This window comes from Triturus cristatus, chromosome 2_2 (assembly GCF_964204655.1).
Source record: "Triturus cristatus chromosome 2_2, aTriCri1.1, whole genome shotgun sequence".
NCBI lineage: Eukaryota > Metazoa > Chordata > Amphibia > Caudata > Salamandridae > Triturus > Triturus cristatus.
This window is the reverse complement of record NC_140582.1, coordinates 816,496,036-816,516,453: the sequence shown is the minus strand read 5'-3', so window position 1 is coordinate 816,516,453 and position 20,418 is coordinate 816,496,036. Positions and strand designations below refer to the sequence as shown.

At 49.0% G+C, this 20,418-nt stretch overlaps 1 protein-coding gene across 1 annotated transcript in view; it reads right to left on the bottom strand.

The window, feature by feature from the left end:
- Nucleotides 1-20,418, bottom strand: part of NFXL1 (nuclear transcription factor, X-box binding like 1) — a 716,350-nt gene that overhangs the window by 576,292 nt on the left and 119,640 nt on the right. Inside the window, exons 5-7 of the mRNA XM_085642145.1 lie at nt 11,422-11,552; nt 9,442-9,620; nt 5,291-5,452 (exon numbers count right to left, since the gene is read on the bottom strand). Of these exons, the coding sequence (XP_085498271.1) occupies nt 5,291-5,452; nt 9,442-9,620; nt 11,422-11,552 (472 nt within the window). The remainder of the gene's footprint in view (nt 1-5,290; nt 5,453-9,441; nt 9,621-11,421; nt 11,553-20,418) is intronic.

Genomic DNA, 20,418 nt, shown 5'->3' with positions numbered 1-20,418 from the left:
TCAACACTATCAGTAGTAGGTACGTGAATAATACAACCATGTCACTACCTTTAAACAGAGATGATAAGACTTAAGAAGATCTTCAACAGACTCAAAGTCAGTTCAGCTGATCGAGAATAAGCATAAGCTTTCCTTTTGCATTTGTCTTTGGAAATGCAACAGTCTTTTGACAGACAAATATTTCCATTAACCAGCATAGCAAATATATTTTGAGTAACTGAGGAACGTCTTAGCACCACAGTTTCTAAAGTCATGATTGCTGGCTCCTCTGATTTGCATGAAAATATCTCTCAAGATTTAAATGCTAAACTTGTGTCTATCTGGCAAGACAATGGGAAAGAACAATTTTTGCACCTCATTAACATGCTGCTTTTCCAAGACGACAAACGCTTGGACTTTACTTCATATTTGGGCCTTTAATTGGCAATAATTGTCCTAATACCGTGGCCACTTGCAAATCCAGAAAGTATTCTAAAAAACAAAACTCTTTTACCAATATGGCATTGTGTCACTTTGTGTATCCTTTTTATTCTTTTTTTATAAGTTAATAATGTAGCAGTATCATATTTCATTTATGTATATCTTATAAAACATTATCAATTACACGATTTAACATTGCTAGTGCGCTTTCAAATTAAATAACTTACTTTACCTTAACTGAATAGAATGTTTATCAGAACATTAGAGAGAATCATTTATAAAAGTCTATTTCCTCCACACTGATTATTTTTTTTTTTTATAAATCAGCCGTTCATTGCAGAATAAGTGACACTTTCCATGGTTGCCAATTTCAATCTGTGATTCTATACTGAGTGGAAATACCAATGCAGTAATTTAGCAACATAATTATGGGATGTGGAATTACTGCAGTATACCAAATTGTGGCCAACGGATTGGGAAACAAACATTAGAAATCAGTGTCTCTGCAATGTGATTCCCCATTTTCCGGCGACAAACTCACCAGGACTGAGGCATAAGTTGCCAGAAAAAATCTAAAAATATCTATGATAATACCACAGGGACTTGCATTAAAACAACCAGTAAAATCAATATAAAAGATACTGCCAAGGATTGGGTTGCTTTGGGTTTTATGATGCAGTAAAGTACATGTGGAGTATATTTCCCTTTTTTGGGAATGCAGTTAGGCATGTCTTTTGGGGTGTCATTCTGGGCTGAGCCCTTTCCCCCATTCTTTTAGTTTTCACTCAAGACTGCTTGGCAAACTGCTGTCTGCATGCAAACTTGATTGCTGTATGAATGAAGATGACACACAAAGAATAATGTGTCTGGAAAACAAGAAAGAAAATCACTTTCTTACTTTTCGATAATTCATTAGTTCAGCAAAAGGTGCTAAATGCCTCACCGATTCCTGAAACTTACTCTGTAAACTAGGAGATTTTGCTTGCTATAAGGGAACCCCATTTAGGATCACAAACTTTGTAAAGCCTCAATGGAGCAGTATCCTACCACAGCCTAAATGTTGAGAAGTGTGGGAATATTGGTGGGCACCACACACACTAATGCTGAAACTTCTGACTAGTTTAAATGCTGCTTTTCCATCGTAGACAATTCAGGCACACCTCTACCAGTGCTTTCTTTCAAATATGTATATGGAGTATAAGTTATACTATCTTCAGATATCAATGTGTGCAGAAATCTGATCCTCTCCCTCACCAAAGACCCCCACACCGCCAAAACCCACCTCCATGAGGGAATGAAGGCCGTCGCAGACTTGATGAGAAACAGCCGACTGAAGCTGAACTCGGACAAGACGGAGGTACTCGTCCTCGGATCCACCCCCTCTGCCTGGGACGACTCCTGGTGGTTGACCGCACTAGGAACAGCTCCAACACCCACCGACCACGTACGCAACCTACGGGTCATCGTCAACTCCACCCTCTCCATGACGAAACAGGTCAACGCCATCTCTTTCTCCTGCTTCAACACCCTCCGCATGCTCCGCAGGATCTACAAGTGGATCCCCACCGAAACGAGAAGGACGGTCACCCAGGCCCTCGTCAGCAGCAGAGTGGACTACGGAAACGCCCTCTACGCAGGAGCCTCGGCCAAACTCCTGAAATGGCTCCAACGCATCCAGAACGCCCTGCACGCCTGATCCTCAACATCCCTCGCCGCAGCCACATCACACCCCACCTGGGAGACCTGCACTGGCTCCCCGTCAACAAGAGGATAACCTTCAAGCTCCTCACCCATGCACACAAGGCACTCCCACAACACCGGACCAGCATACCTCAACAGCCGACTCAGCTTCTACACCCCGCCCGCCAGCTCCGCTCCGCTGACCACTCTCTCACCACTGTCCCCCGCATCCGAAGAGTGACCGGCGGCAGCAGATCATTCTCCCACCTCGCCGCCAAGACATGGAACACCCTCCCCATCCGCCTTCGGCAGACCCGAGACCTACTGACTTTCAGAAGACTCCTCAAGACCTTGCTCTTCGAACAGTAGCAGCACTCCCCCACCCCTTAGCGCCTTGAGACCCTCACGGGTAGTAGTGCGCTTTACAAATACTCTGATTGATTGATTGATTGTTGCCAGACCATGACTAAAATACAGGAAAACTGATCATTTATCTCCATCTCTAAACCAAATGTATTTGTTTTCAGTCCACAAAAGAACCGGGTTTTAAATTATTTTGCACATGGAGAATTTGATGATATGGGACCTATCTTACTGAGAAATAAACTCATGAAATGCTTCCCTTACAAAAGTTTAAGTTCCTCTGCCACCCCTTTATTCAGAATACCAACCTACCATAAAACATGCCTCACCATTCCCTCATTCAGACTTCAAGCTTCAGTTATGGAATACCCCACCTCTTCAGCATTGCAATATGCGATTCCACAACGCCCCGAAACATGGATTCACATTTAGTAATTTGCTGTCAATCATTTTCTTGTACCTTAATGTACACATCACTGTGATAGTTTATTGTTCTGTATTTGTCGTGAAATAAATAACCCATTACACAACATCACACTGTGCAAACGAGGCAAGTCCCAACTTGTTAGATTTCTCTAGCAGTCTCTTTTAACAAGGGTACTTCATAAGAGGAAATTCTGCCTTTTTTGGCTCCAGTGAGATCCAGCACCAAGGGAGATTTCCAGTCCCTAACATTTGTTAAAACTACACACCCATGGTAATCTAAGCATGCGTAATGTAAGAGGATTGGGAAAGCATTCCTTTTCCACAAAATTGACAACATTATCCATGATGCAGCAGTCATTTGAGGCTACAATATTATGGGTTTGTGACCCTAAAATGTATTAGCTTCCAAATTAGTCTTTAGGGCAAGTGCTGTAAAATAAGCACATTCCTCTCCGGCAGAACACAGAGAGTACGCCTCCCTCCGTTCCGCTCTGAGGCCACCGAAGTCATCTGCGGCGTCCCGCAAGGATCGTCGCTCAGCCCCATTCTCTTCAACATCTACATGAAACCCCTCGCTGCCATCACACGCCAACACAACCTCAACATCATTTCCTACGCCGATGACACCCAGCTGATTCTCTCCCTCACCAGAGACCCCGACACCGCCAAAGCCGACCTACACGAAGGGATGAAAGATGTCGCCGAATGGATGAACATCAGCCGCCTGAAGTTGAACACGGACAAGACAGAAGTCCTCATCCTGGGACTGTCGCCCTCCGCATGGGACGACTCCTGGTGGCCCCCGGCCCTGGGCACCGCACCCAAGCCAACGGACCACGCACGCAACCTGGGCGTCATCCTGGACTCCTCCCTATCGATGACCAGACAAGTCAACGCTGTCTCCTCATCTTGCTTCCACAACCTCCGCATGCTCCGCAAGATCTTCAGATGGATCCCGACCGAGACCAGGAAGACTGTCACCCAGGCCCTCGTCACCAGCAGACTAGACTACGGAAACACCCTCTACGCCGGTACAACAGCCAAGCTTCTGAAAAGACTTCAGCGTATCCAGAACGCCTCCGCCCGTCTCATCCTGGACGCCCCCCGACGCAGCCACATCTCGAGCCACCTGAGAGACCTGCACTGGCTCCCTGTCAACAAGAGGATCACGTTCAGACTCCTCACCCACGCACACAAATCCCTCCACGACCTGGGCCCAAGGTACCTCAACGACCGCCTGACCTTCTACACGCCCACCCGACAGCTACGATCCGCAAACCTCGCCCTCGCCGTCGTCCCTCGCATCCAGAGAGCCACCGCCGGAGGAAGATCCTTCTCCTACCTAGCGGCCAAGACATGGAACTCCCTGCCCGTCCACCTGCGGCTGACCCAGGACCACTTCGCCTTCAGGAAATAGCTCAAGACCTGGCTGTTCGAGCAGTAGCAGACCCCCTCCCCCAAGCGCCTTGAGACCCTTCCGGGTGAGTAGTGCGCGATATAAATTCCATGATTGATTGATTGATTGATTGATTGACAAGGGAGCTATGCTCCTACATTGGGCATTATTTTCCCTTCTGATATCATGAACAGGTCCCCAAAGGGCTTGCTCACTATTTCACGATCCCTCTCAGCTTAAGAGTACTTAATTCAGAGACAGACATATGGGATTCATCTATGACTCTAAAGAGATTTATTAAATCAGGTGGAGGTTCGAAAAGGGTTTCCTTGGCACTGAGAGGAGCTTCTCTGCATTAGGAGGGTGTCCTTGACTTGCAGATGGTGTTCTCGACATGTAGTGTGTCCTAAATGTGGAGAGAGCGAGAGATCTTGAATCATGATCAAGGATACTCAAACTTGATAGAAAACCGTGTGAGTACCCAGTAGAAGGTGAAAGACTTTGGGAGAATATATATATTTTCACAAAAGAAACGCATATGAGGAAAAAACAAACGAAATGGCAAAGCGTTGTCTTTCTGGATCTCAAGCATAGAGTCAGAAACAGAACTGAGGGGAAACTTTTCTGCATACTTGGACTGAGGAAGTCTGTGTCTGCCTTAAAACACCATTTTATTTTATCCTCTATACAAACCTGATTGGGAACAAAAGAAAATTGAAATAAAATACATATGTAATGCTTTTTGTCAAAGATGGTTAGACTGTTTACTCTCAACTTTAACAGTGTTCCGGGATCCTGAGTGTGATGGGAGATAATCAGCTGTCATGAATTTTATGTATGTATTTTCATGCAGTGTGATTGCCAGCAAGCATTAGTATTGTACATGACAGCGTGACAGTGTTTAGTTTGAAAATTATACTCTGTTACTTGTCATTTTACACTATGAAGCTAAAACATGTACCTGAATATAATGCTTTACACTTAGGAAAAGACATATACATATACCTTTGTGACAAGGCTGCTCACATTTGTGCTGCTCGCATTGCAATTTCCTCCCACATGGTAGCTGACAAGACCACTCCTTGGCACTGCAGCGTCGTGGCACCGGCTTTGCTTTTTTACAGTAGCACGTTATGGTGACCATTTTAGGACACGGAGGACATGGGCCTAACAACAAGGAAAATGCAAGATTATTATATATAGGTTTCTGACAAGTTTGTTACCACATACTCAATAGGTAATAATAACCTCTTTATAAATATTACTAAATTCCATAAAGTGTAAACATACATTCACTGAGACCAGTACTATATTGAGTGCAGCTTACTGAGCAAATGCACAAAGATAAGTGAGATGGGTAATATATTAGTTGCAAGAAAATTTTGACAAAGTAAACCTTCACCAATAAGGGAACAAATATAATTTCCCAAGTTATGCTCTGCAAATGATTTGATTATCAGGAGTTTGGGAAATGATGAAAACAGTGAAACTGGTGTGAGCAAAATAGGTTTCCATGCCGCCTGTAATGGTATTTAATACAGAAAATGTTGATTGCTGGTCATAACAAGACAAAAAATTGGGTTATATAGTGTTTTGGATGTGGGTCATAGACCAAAATGGGTGGATATCCTGCCCAGGCTCTTTAGAGTGCATACCCACGCATACACTCTAAATAGGGCAATTACAACATGTTCCAATTTTTGCTGGCTATCCCGCACCCACCAAACTTTAAAGAACCCTCAAAGTCTGACTGAACAATTTAATCTGATTGATGTACTTGTTTACAGATCTAAGAGGATGTGTTCTCAGCCGAGTGGTGTCAAAATGTGACTTGTGTAACATGTAAACTTGAGATGTTCAACTGGGTAATTCCAAGTTGCATGTTGGACCTTCATACAAGGACACATTTATAAGACTTAATGTATCTTACAGTACAATATTACAATTTAAAAAAAAAACTGAAAAGCATTCACCTTATAATACAATAACAGAGGTATTTCACGTCCACGATAGCATTTCAGCCATCCATGGTCCAAATATGTTTTAAACATACATTTGCCAACTATTTTTCCTCCAACGCATTCCAAAAACACAAATGAACACCTAGTATGCCAATATTACAAGCTAATAAACTCTTTTCACATAGTGATGCCTAGTTCAATCACCTTCACCAATAGGTATAGGCATATCTTATCAACCTCGGAATTAATTGACAATATTTTAAACCAATTTTAGGTCAAGCTTACCAGAGAGCACAAGCTGCCTGGTTGTAAAAGACCGATTATGGGCTTACCAAGAATGTACAGGAGCTTACATCCGCTGATGGTTGGTTTTATTGTCACTCTCATTTGCTTGTTTTTTTATTGAATTACTCTCCTTGTCCCAGATTGTCCATCTTGTGTTTGTCCCTCCCCTGGGCTATAGTTTCTTCAGCATCTCTCTGATTGGCTGAGTTCCATCTTTCTACTGCTCACTTTCTACTGCTCTCCCTCAAAAACTTTTCCGCCGCCAAATATCCACCTTCCAGGAGTTCAGTATGGCTGTCTCCCTCGTGTTGAAAGCTCTTGTGTGCCCCCCAACCCTCGTGTAGCTCTGCTTTGTGTGCCGATTTTCCCCTCTCCCAACCACTCCCTGTTGCTCCTTACCCTCATGCCTCCACTGTACCCCACTATCTATCTATAAAAAAATCTTTGGACTACCAGGAAGCAAATTGCTGTCTGCCCTTCTACATATACCTTAAAAAAAGTACGTTCATGTTACTTCTTTTCCTTTTTTTGCTTACTGATCTATCGCAGAACAGTAATATATATATATATATATATATATATATATATATATATATATATTACCTACTGGCGGTCGCCAGTAGGTAGTTATAGTTAGGACCCTGTTTCCATAGGAAAACCGCAACATTCTATTTGGAATAACTTTGGCGCCGGTCGACGAATCCTCGCGAAATTTTCAAAATAGGTGGGGCGCTACGCTTTGCTCCTACCCTGAAAGTCTCGGGGGGATTCGTCAAGTGGGGGCTGAGAAAAAAGGGGGGTCCCAAAACGCGTTTTTCCCATGCATTTTTCCATAGGACCTTTAGACACAGCTACAGCCCGAACGGCTGAACAGAGTTACTTGAAATTTGGCAGAGAGGTAGTCCTCAGGTCAAGGAAGTGCCTTTTGTAGGTCTGGTGTAATTCTGTTCAGTAGTTCCTCAGAAAATAGCATTTAAATCAATATATATATCTGTGGCAGCTTACGGTGCGCTTACGGTAAGCTTACGGTAAGCTTACCGTACGCGTACGGTGCCGTGCGCGAGCGCGAATCTGATTGGCTGTTCGATCTTAGTAAACATTCGAATCGGTCGAAACCAGGAAGCGGCGGCCGCCATTTTCTCTCTCGCACTCTGAGGGGGAGTTGAAAAACAAAGCCCAAAAACATGTTACGGGGATGTTTAGACAGCTCCTAAGCACATAGCCATGATCAAGGAGTCCCCAAAGACGGTAAAAAATTAAAAAAAAAAAAATATATCCACACTCTCCCCACCCCGTGTGCAAATGGTGCCCGAAGGATACCATTTGTGCATGGCATATTGTAACACACCAAAAATAAAAGATTACCTTTCACAACGAAGCGCATAATATGTCCTCCATGTGCGCACGGTGCGCGAAGCGCATGGTGCGTACATGGCCCATCTAGCGTAACATGGGCACGCGGTGCGCGTAGCGCACAGCGTGCCCACCGTGCGTGCACGGCACTAACTGCGTAAAGTGGGGGCGCGGTGCGCAAAGCGCACCGCGTGCTCACTGTGCGCGCACCGTGCGTGCACGGAACGAACTGCGTTAAGTGGGCGCGCACGCCACGAATGGCGTAAAGTAACTTAGCATTTAAAAAACCGTACAAATTCACTGAAAAAACCATAGGTTTCACACATGTTATAGTTAGCTGGACATTTTACTGATAAAAAACCATTGAAATTCCCCCGTTATAGTTAGTGCAGGCAACTATAACTCACGCGACCGCAATCCTCTGCTGATGACATATGTGTCTTTATGAAAAAAAAATATTTGTAATATATGTATAGCTAAAATTTAATGGAAGAAGACATGGGCAAATAAGTGTCTAAATACAGTATTAGCATCAGCAGAGGATTGCGGTCGCGTGAGTTATAGTTGCCTGCACTAACTATAACGGGGGAATTTCAATGGTTTTTTATCAGTAAAATGTCCAGCTAACTATAACATGTGTGAAACCTATGGTTTTTTCAGTGAATATATATATATATATATATATTGCCCAGGGCATTTTGTAGGCACACAGGCGTAATAGGCACACAGGCGTAATAACTAAACAGCATCCCCAAAAGATGTTGAAGAGCCAATAGGCCAATAAGGCGAGACCTGTTGGCTTTGCTATTGGGCTTAATGCAACAAATAATACGCTCATTAGCATTCTGACACATAAGTCTCACCAAACTCAAATGTTCCAGTAGTCATTAGCCAGACCTATCTCGAATCCACTGAAGTTAAAAAAAAAGTTATTTTTTAACTGCTAGCAAGGTCAAATAGCATCTGACTCGCTTACGTTATAGAAGTCAGTTAATAATACATTTATGGTGATGTACAGACTTTTGTATTTAATTTATTAGCAACTCTACATCTATGCCCTGTGTCACTTATCAAAACTTCACACCTCTTAAAGTTCATAAAGGCAGAACTGCCCGCGATGCACACCTGCATGATGGATGAGAGGTTGGATGCAAATGTGATGTGCTCTGTCCGTGTTTCCAGTCAAGACAAGCTTAGAACTGAGCGCCTTGGTGATGCAGTTCTACCTCTGCCTGTACCTGGCAGGATATCCACAGCTGGGAGTAACAGAGACTCAGGACACAGGCATACGTATGATGCAATAGATCAACCTGAGATAAATGTGACTGGAGATCCGAGAAGATAGAGACAGGGGCATCAGTCCAGTCAGCCAATGGCCAGACAGAGTACTATCCCTGGTCAGAGTATGAAATTCATATACAATTGTTACCTTACATCCATTTTTTCCTTACATACTGTCATAAGATGTGAATTTATATGTGTGATCTGCATTTTGTTAACTGGTAGTTTGTTCCAGTTGATACCACCATTTGTATTTCTGTACGCATGGATAATTACCTGGGTGGCATAGCAATAGGCACTTGTGTCCACATGAAGGTTTAAATTCTTTTTCGCACACTTGTCCACATGAGTGAGGTACAAGCCATGGGTCCACCGGTGGGTCTTCCACTTTTCCACAGTAGCAGTAGTATCTACTGGGAGTTTCAACACGCTGGTACTCGAAACGGCATTTGGGACTAGGAGCAGAGAGAAAGAATATATGTAATATTCACAAAAATGTACATACAGTTCTGTGAGTCTATGTGCTAGAAAACAAATCACTGCTTTAGAATGCAACATTACAGTAGAACTAAGACAAACGAATGCTAGAATTCCAGTGATAGAATACAGCAGGATGAGGACAAATGAATGCTATGCTTACAATCATAGAATAAGAAGAGTGAACTAGCACATAGCACAATCCAGCATTTAAGGAAGGACTGTGCGACCGTAATGCTCAATCAAAGGTATGCAAAAGTAAGCCCACGGGATTTCACATACCAGACCATAAGAACGCGACGTGGATACTCAAACACTATTTAACAGAGGCTGTCCAATACCACAAAAATTGTGTGACAATCTGAAAAAAAAATATTTTAATTTCTTCTGAAGAAATGCAAAAACGTTCAGGATAACCTAGGAAAACTGCACAAACAGCGGACACAAGTTACATTGATATATGTATGAAACATATGGGGTTTCTGTCCTTCGTGAATTTGCACCCCAAACAACACAAACACCCTCATATGCCCTAATAAGGGATAACAGAGGGCAGGCTATGGAATGACTCTTATAATTGAAACATGGCTAATATGTGGGTGAGGCTCAGCAGTTGCCATCCGTCAAGAGTGTCTTGGTAGCGAATTTGACCAGCTCTACTCACCCACTTGCTCACAGACTACTGCAAATCATCAAAAGAGCCATTATAATAAATTAGAACAACAGTCAGTGCCAGCAGTTTTGATGCCAGTGCAGCAGCATCTCTATGGCCTTCGTCACTTCTTCTTCCGCATGATTTCACTCTCCCTGAAAATTCTGTTCATGTAGTGGCATGAGTTACTAAATCTAGAGCTACACTGTCCTGTCTGCACACCAGAGAACAATAAGGTTACCACTGCCTCACAGGTCCTCCTAATGGAATACAGAAATCCCTTTCCCTACAGATGGCAGCTGTAGCTGCAGCCTGGGAGGGAAAGGTGGCATCTTCCGGACTTGGCCAGACAGCATCTGCACTGCTACTGTGCAGTACTGTGATACCCGAAGGTGCTTCCAGACATCAGGTTATGTTAAGCACTTACTAACAACCTGGATTCTAAGTTTCCCAAAACAGACCAAACATCTACATGAAAAACAAAATCACTACATTTGGATCTGGATATCTTAATTTGACTTAACTGACCCGAAGGTGCTTCCAGACATCAGGTTATGTTAAGCACTTACTAACAACCTAGATTCTAAGTTTCCCAAAACAGACCAAACATCTACATGAAAAACAAAATCACTACATTTGGATCTGGATATCTTAATTTGACTTAACTGAGAGTATGTCACACATAACAGCATATATATAATGAGTGTTAAAAACAAGATAGGTTGTCACATTTAAACAGTGGTTACAGAATAAAATAACAAAAGTATATGAATAAACAGAAACTGGAAAAGTGATGATTATTTGTATTCAACAAGACAGCAGAATCCAACATATTCCTTGATGCACAAAGGCAAGTATGCATATTTCCTAGAAAGCACTCAAAGACATGAAAGCCACAGGTGATTAGCGATCATCGATCACGTTTGCAAACAGACCTTATACAATAATTTCTGAAGGAAATCAAAAGTAAATTTCTAAAATATCAAAAAGACCGAGAAAACATTTGGATCTACATATCGTTCTATCTGCTTTTACATGGGTTAACCTTTGGGTTCTAACTGTCGTTCCACCTGGTTCTGATACCCCGTTAACAAAAACATTTTTTTTTTATATTGCAGATATCTTACCAATGCCATGGATAATCTTTCTTTCCAAAATCATCATCCGTTATAGAGGAGAAAAGGAAAACGCTGTCCTTGGCCCACTTCTGGATGCAGGGCATATGGAAGACACAGAAACATCCAGAACAACTCCACACCTAGGAGGAAGCGATTGGTTACGGGTAGGCAGACTCATGGCAGCAGGCATATTCTCTAACAAAGAAATCAGTGTCTTGTATCTGACTACCCGCACTTCACATCAACCCATCACTGTATCAGAAAGTGGCGCCGACATCGAAATAATGTGACACATTCAAAAAAGGGCTAAAAAGTATAACAACTTCAAAGGCTGTGCCATTGTGTTTTCAGTATTGCTACAGTAGACTGCTTTTCCCTTTCTGTCATTTGCTCTGAACTCTGCACTTCATGGGCATACCACTGACATCTTCCATTGGTTAAAAATACGTTTTGAAGCAATATATGTATAATACATCATCAGAAATGCATAAATAATCTCTGCTAAGCAGCAACAAAACAGAGATAAATAAACCTTTAACACAATATAACACCCACACTCTACAACGAGACAATATGAGGAAAAAATGCATGATGTATAAACTGCTACCTATTGCTCAGTCCTCCATTCAAGTGAACAATTCATGAACCTATAACAACATCAAGGGTTTTGGAACTTCTGGTCTCAGGCGTCAAGATGGCGGTCGCACTCAAAGAGTGCTCCGGACCCCTCCGTCATCCGCCTCGAATCCGGTAACCCTCAGCGCGTCTCTGTGTCACTTACCTGAGTTTAGCGGTGTTTCCCTGACGGGGGCCCTTTCTCCTGCTGATCCGGCCGCATTCCGCGGCGCCTGTGGCCTGTCGCGGCCGACACGGCGGGAGGTGCGGCCTTGCGAGGTGGTGCCGGGCCTCGCATGAGGTGCGAGGCCGCTGAGGGCCGGGTGGCGGCCCGCGCGGGGGCAGCCCTGCATCCGCAGCCCTGAGTGGCGGGGCCGCCGCTCATCAGGACGTTGCTTGTGAGGCTTCGGGACCCCGATCGGCCGGTGCATCGGCCGGCGTGGGGGCAACGGGGGCAAGGTGGACGGCCTTGGAGCGGTGGCAGCACTTTCAGCGGGGTGAGGCAGGCCGGGGGCCCGGCTGGCTGCAAGATGGTGGTGGCGGTGTGATTTGCAGCCCCCGCCCCCCCTCCTGCGTGCTCTGGCTGCATAGAGCCTCTTGGCCCCCCCATCTCTGTTACCAGTGGTGCGTCGAGATCCCGATTGGCTGGTGCATCGGCCGGCGTGGGGGCAGGGTGAACGATCTTGGGGCTGTGGACGCACTTTTGGCGGGGTGCGGTAGGCCCGGCAGGCAGCAAGATGGTGGTGGCGACGTGAATTGGGGCCCCCGCCCCCCCGGCATCCTCCTGCCACCTACGTGTTCTGGCTGCATAGGGCCTCCTAGCCCCCCCGTCTCTGTGACCCGGCGGCGGTGATTGAGGTGCCGGCGAGGAGTGGCGCTAGAAGACCGGCGGCTCGGGGAAGTGGCGGTCTTTCGGCTGGAGGGGGCCCCTGGTGAGACTTCAGCCGGCTTGTCGGCCAGCGCCGCTCCGGAGGAGGCCACTGGTGATCGGCGGTCTGCTGCAGGCTGCGGAGAGTGGCGGAGGAGTCGGCGGGCAGATGTGTGGTGAGTGGAGGGGGATCGGCTGCCGGTTCGGGCAGCGGCGCCAGGGGGGCGATGTATGCCCTCCCACCCCATAGCTGTTCACTCTGTCCGCGGCAGCGGTGATTGAGGTGCCGGTCAGGAGTGGCGTTCGACGACCGGTGGCCCGGGGGAGTGGCGGTCTTTTGGCTGGAAGTGCTCCTGGTGGGAACTCGGCTGGCTCGTCGGCCGGCGCCGCTCCTGAGGAGGCCATTTGGGAGCAACGGTCTGCTGCATGCTGCGGAGTGTGGCGTAGGAGTCGCAGACGGCTTTATGTAGGAGGGGGGGATTGGCTGCCGGTTCGGGCGGCGGCGCAGGGGTTGATGCGTTCCCTCCCACCCCATAGCTACTCCCTGTCACATTGTGGTTGCCAAGCCCCTACCTTGGTGGTATCCACGGACTACTCTCTTCGGGTGCAGTTCCCGCGGGGATTGCGGACAATCCACACACCTGCAGGTTTCTGGATCCCCTCCCCCTGAGTGAGCCCTCATCCTATCTGGGTCTCTCGCGGCCGCTGTGGCAGTGGGTCCGGACCCCGGCCATGGGAAGGGACAAGGGCCCCAGGCCAGCGCCGGCGGCCACACAGACCAAAATGGATCGGTTTACTACTTCAGAGTCGGACCCTCCTGGGGGGGCGGCGGGGGGATCTCAACCCCCTCCAGACAAGGACCTGGCTACCATCCTTCAGGCTATCAGTGCCTCTCAGGCGTCCGTAGAGGGGAAGATAGGGGAAATTAAGGTGGACGTGTCCCTCCTCAGACAGGACCTTCGCAACACCACCGCCCGACTGACAGAGGCCGAAACCCGCCTCTCCACAACAGAGGACGATATCTCCCAACTGAAGGATCAGGTGGCCCAACTTCGAGCTCGTACCGGGGAGCTCCACAGGCGTGCCGAGGATGCTGAGAACCGTGCACGTCGCAACAACCTTCGCCTGGTGGGGTTTCCCGAGGGGGTGGAAGCGGGGCAAGCGGCCACCTTCGTGGAACAATGGTTTCGGTCCTGGATGCCGGGGGAGGCCTTGTCAACTTGGTTTGTTGTAGAAAGGGGTATAAAAGGGAGTGGTGATGGACGGAGCATCAGAACCAATCAAACACTCACACCCAGTCAACAGATCTGGGTTTGATCCATCACCGTTCTTTAGCCCACTCTGCCACCCCAGTTCAGACATGGCCATAGGCAAATCAGTCTGACCCTGTGCCTCATGGGAACAGTCCAGCCCGAACTGTCAAGCCATGCCTTCCCTGGACCGGAAACAAGCTTCCTAGGACCGGTTTCTGGCATTTCAGCCGTCTTCAGCCAGGCTTGCTTGAATCCAGTGGCAAAGTGAGCAAGGGACTCACGTCTGAGCATACCCTGCCAACTTATGGCGAACAAAGTGGTATAAAAGGGAGTGGTGATGGACGGAGCATCAGAACCAATCAAACACTCACACCCAGTCAACAGATCTGGGTTTGATCCATCACCGTTCTTTAGCCCACTCTGCCACCCCAGTTCAGACATGGCCATAGGCAAATCAGTCTGACCCTGTACCTCATGGGAACAGTCCAGCCCGAACTGTCAAGCCATGCCTTCCCTGGACCGGAAACAAGCTTCCTAGGACCGTTTTCTGGCATTTCAGCCAGGCTTGCTTGAATCCAGTGGCAAAGTGAGCAAGGGACTCACGTCTGAGCATACCCTGCCAACTTATGGCGAACAAAGTGGTATAAAAGGGAGTGGTGATGGACGGAGCATCAGAACCAATCAAACACTCACACCCAGTCAACAGATCTGGGTTTGATCCATCACCGTTCTTTAGCCCACTCTGCCACCCCAGTTCAGACATGGCCATAGGCAAATCAGTCTGACCCTGTGCCTCATGGGAACAGTCCAGCCCGAACTGTCAAGCCATGCCTTCCCTGGACCAGAAACAAGCTTCCTAGGACCGGTTTCTGGCATTTCAGCCGTCTTCAGCCAGGCCCACAGGTCCTTGGTGCCTAGGCCTCCTCCCGGTGCCCCACCCAGCCCCATCATCCTTAAAATTCTCAATTTCAAAGACGGTGATGCCATCTTGCGGGCGGCCAGGGCGAATGGTCCCCTTAAGTTCCAAAACCACGTTATTATGGTATTCCCGGACTACACCAGGGAAGTTCAGGACCTTCGGCGTTCCTACACGGAGGTTAAGAAGAAGCTGCGCACTCTGGGCATGCAATACCAGCTCCAATTCCCGGCACGCCTTCGAGTCATCTTTCAGGGAAAGACACAATTCTTTTATACTCCTCAGGCGGCGTGGGCATGGCTGGCGGAAGAGCGTCCCCTCCGCCTTCGGCAAGAGGACTCCTCAGAACATACGGGGTCACCACCGGTGGGGCCGAGATCGACGGGGCGCCAACGGCGGCGTCGCACGAGTTCCCGTAGGGGGCGCCATCTACGCACTTCAGCAGGCCGCTCCTCCAGGGGGGCGGCCCCCGATCACCGTGATTCCTCCAGTCAATCAGGCTCTCCGCCGCGCAACAGGCACCGCTCCACGGAGGACTTAACGGGCTCCCCCCCACCGCGGGCCCTGGTGGACACCGACCTCTCTCTTACTCCCACCCTTTAGCTGCCTTGCCCTTAGGTCTGGACGCTGGCTCACTGTGGAGGGCGGTGCGTCAGCCCCCCGGGGGGGGGGGACCGGACTTTGATGGACTTGCCTGCTCTTTCTATTGCTCTATGCTGAGGCTCGCATTCATCCGTGCTTCTGGAGGGGTCCTCCACGCTATAGATCCGAGCGTTTTAGTTTGGTTTAGTTGATTAAGGGGTCGACAGATGCTTCCGTTCTTGAAGTGTAGGGTGGGGGTTGGGGGTTGGTTGGGGAAGGGGTTCTGCGTTTGTTGTTGTTCTCTTACTTGTCTTACTGTTTCAGCTTACACGGACGGATACATGCCCTCTCAGTAGATAGTCCTAGCTCTTGGTGCGCACACCCACCCGCACACGTCACGGCCCCAGCTCGCGTCCATATTGCTCCGGGAGCTGGCGTGGCCTAGCCCCAGATTCGACCCGCCGTGATAGCCGACACCGTGACCGGGGCCTCCCTACAGGTCCTATCCTGGAATGTTAACGGTCTCCTGGACAAGTTGAAGCGTACCGCAGTTTTGCGTTACGCACAGCGCCTCCACATCGATATCCTTCTTCTCCAGGAGACACATTTACTGGGCAACCACTGTCCCTTTATGGCCCGTTACGGGTATGACAGAGTGTGGCACTCTGGCTTCTCCAGGGGTTCCCGGGGAGTGGCTACTCATGCGACGTAACTTACCCTTCGTTCTCTCCCGGGTGATCCACGACCCTCAGGGTACATATGTGATGGTATGCGGCTCTCTGGCCGGCTCCCCGCTCAACCTTATGTCCCTATACTCGCCCCCCTCGCTGCTTACCTCTACCCTGACACAGACCTCCACCCTCCTATCCTCGCTCCCCCTGGGCGTTCTGGTGGTGGGGGGAGATTTCAATGCAGTCTCCAATCCGGCCATAGACTCATCGGGCCCTCCCTCTGCGGTCCGCACTGCACAAGCCAAACAATTGAGGTCTTGGTCCGAGTCCCTTGGCCTCTGCGATGCCTGGCGTGTGTGGCACCCCCGTGCCGCTCATTTTACTCACACCTCCGCAGCCCACCACACGCAGACACGCATAGATATGATCTTTCTCCCTGCGACTGACTGCTTGGAGGTTGTGGATGCTCGTATCCTACCCAGGGGTATTTCGGACCACTCGCCGGTACTCCTCAGTACTGGATCCCCCCCCCTCCCTCGGCCCGTCAAACGTGGAGGATGAATGCGTGGTTCCTCCAGGATAAAGACTTCCGGAAGGCGGTAGGGAAGGAGCTCGAGCAATACTTCCTCACCAACGAGGGCTCCGTATCCTCCCCCGGGACCCTATGGGAGGCTGGAAAGCCACAATTCGGGGGTTCGCGAAAGGGCATCTTAAAAAGCGGAGGCAGGAGCAACACCGGGAAATCACCGCAAAGGAAGCGCAGGCGCTTCGCTTGGAGCAGTCTCTTTCCCGGCTTGATGACGTGGCCCAAAGCCGACAACTAGCCCTTCTTCAGTCCGAGATTAGGCAACTATCTCTGGATGCGGCCAAGTTGCTCTGGAGGTCATCGGTGGCGCGAGTCTATGGTTGGGGGGATAAAAACGGCGCGATTTTGCACAGGCTGGCTACCTTCCCCAGGGCAAGCCGGATAATTCCGGAAGTGGTCGATGATCGAGGTTCGGTCTTCAGCGCCCCCTCAGCGATGGCAAGCATGTTTGCCAGCTACTATCGGTGGTTGTATGCCGCACGACCACCCGACTCGTCGCTCCGTGATCTCCTTGTGCGGGGTCACGTCCGTCTTCCCCAGTTAAAGACGGCAGCTCGGGAGGATCTTGACCGCCCCATCTCCACGAAAGAAATCGAAGAAGCCATCTCTCTTATGTCCCGGGCAAGACTCTGGGACCGGACGGTCTTCCCCAAGAATATTATGCAGCCTATCGGGATAAACTGGTACCGCACTTGGGTGGCCTTTTTCATGAAGCCATTGAGCGAGGTTCCTTCCCGCCAGAGACGGACATAGCCACAATCGTAGTCCTTCCGAAGTCCCAACCCCCCTCCCGTCATTGTGTGGACTACCGCCCTATATCCCTCCTCGACACCAAAATCAAACTCTACGCCTCCGTCTTGGCCCAACGGCTGAAGCCATACCTGCCTAAGTTGGTACATCCGGATCAGTGTGGCTTCATGCCCGCTTGCGTGACCAGGCACTGCCTTCGGAGGGTGCAGCTGGCCTTGGCCCACCGATACCTCCTGACTCCATACTTGGCCCTCCTCCTTATTCATTTCGAAAAAGCCTTTGACTCGGTGGACTGGGTGTATCTCCACGATGTGTTGGCTGAGATGGGTTTTGGGCCCCGGTTCCGAGAACTGGTCCGTGTGCTGTATGCACAGCCGCAGGCACGGGTGCTGGTGAATGGCGTCCTGTCCGAGGCCTTTCTCATAGCGAGGGGCACGGGGCAGGGCTGCCCCCTTTCGCCCCTGTTGTTTGCCCTGGCCATGGAACCCTTAGAGGTCCTGGTGCGGGCTGACACTTGTGGTAGGGGGTGGGAGTGGCCCGGCACCGTAACGGACAAGATCGTGCTCTACGCAGACGATGTTCTGCTTTTCCTGGCGGAGCCCGCCTCCTCGTTGCGAGTGTTTGGGCAGGCGTCGGGTCTTCGGCTGAACCCCGGGAAATCAGTATTGGTCCTGTTTCACCTGTCAAGGGACTGTTATGATTGGCAGTCTAATATTCCGATCCGACGCAACTCATTTAAGTACCTGGGAATATGGGTTACAACGCTCCCGGAGCTGGGCTGGTCCCTCAATGTAACCACTCTGGTCCAAAAGGCTAAAGCAGACCTTTATAAATGGAGGCTGCTGCCCCTGAACCCTCTGGGCCGGGTGGCCTTGTTTAAAATGCTGATTCTCCCCAGGTTCCTCTATGTCCCCAGGACACCCCATTCTGTTTTCCCAGACCCTGGTTTAAGGAGTTGGATAGGCTTGTTACCAAATTCTTATGGGGCGGTGGGAGGTCGCTCCTGGCTCTTTCCACGTGTTGGATCCCTTCCTTTGATGGGGGCATGGCCATGCCGCATTTGTACCTCTACTTTTTAGCCGCACGTTTGCTGGTGGTCCACGATTGGTTCAACGGGGGATGGTTCCGACCTGGCCTACCAGCTGGAGCTGTGCGAACTGGGGTTTTCTAAGGTGCAGGCCCTGTTGTACGGGGGACCTGTCCAGCTTTAGCTGCCTGAGGCGACACGTTCGGTGTTCATGGCTTGGCGGGCTTCGAAGCGCCACATCGGCTGGACCGGCAAACTGACCCAATGCACCCCCCTCTGGCAGGGGGCTTGGCTGCGGGAGGTGAGTGGTCTGCGGGGGTTCAAAGCCTGGGACCTTATAGGTATAACACAGCTCGGGGACGTATGGGTGAGGGGCCACATGCTTTCCTTCCAAGAGATGCGCAATCTATATTCCCTGCACCCCTCCCAGTTTTATAAGTACTTGCAGTTAAGACACGCCCTTCGAGTGCACATCGTGGACGGTACTCGACTCCCGGAGTACAGTCCCACGGAGGCCCAGACGCTGCTTGGGGACTTGGGAAGGGGGGGTATCTCCCGGATATACCGCACCTTAATTAACAACACTCTCACCTCATTGGACAGACTGAAAGAACAGTGGGTAGACTGGGTGGGGCCGTTGGACGAGGTGGATTGGCGAGACGCGCTCATGGCGCCTAAGACCATTACCGCCTCCGCCAAACTTAGACTTATCCAATTATACTACTTGCACATTGCTTATCTGACTCCGGTACGCCTTCATCGAGCCGGCCTCCGCTCTGAGGCGTCCTGCGCTAGGTGTGGCCAGGCCCCAGCTAATTTTTTTCACGTGGTTTGGACCTGTCCCGGCTGGCAGCTTTCTGGGGGGCCATTGAGAGGGAATTTACGGAGGTTTTGGGGTGGACAGTGCCCCACGATCCGCGACACTCATTACTGGGGATAACTGATGGGCTGGACGGGTCCCGGAGCGACAAGACCTTTTTAACACAGCAATGATAGTTGCCAAGCGCGATATAGCAGCAGCATGGCTTTGTCCCGATCCACCAGCTCTGGGAAAGTGGCGTAAAGGTGTGGACTGGTGTGCGGCACAGGAGAAGGTTTTATACGCGGATGCCCCAAGAAATACCGAAGGGTGTGGGGCAAATGGCTGGGCACAGTTGGGGGGAATTAATGAAGGTTCTAGTTTCCGGTGGTCGCATTACCTGTGGGGTTCCGTGGTGGGGCTGCAGGGAGTGGGGTGGGGTTCTTCCCTGATGGATGTGCATATATATCCGCTGTCCGTGATTATGTGAACTGTTTGTTAATGTTAAAATCAATAAAAATGTGATTATCAAAAAGAAAAAAAAATCAAGGGTTTTTCATTAGTTGGAAAAGGTTGAATGCAAACAGTTCACAACCTTGTGTTATGTAGTGAAAGAAAACGCATTGGCTCCTCACCTTCCAACAACTGCCAATTAATTAACCCCTTTTTCAAGATTTAACTGTTAGAATTACAAACAGAAGCACCCTCATATCAGTACGCACACACACATCATACAATCTTGTGAAGCCCTATATTTCTGACAAACCAAAATTTGAAGCCATAGAATTTTGACCAAACCAAAATTTCTATTTCACAAACACAAATGGAACATATAACAGGTTTCATCGCTGAAAAAAAAGGGACCAACATTGTGTATTTTAGGGTGCTTGTTTCACAGGAATCAGATAAAAACCGGACCATCACCTGTGGTATTGTTGG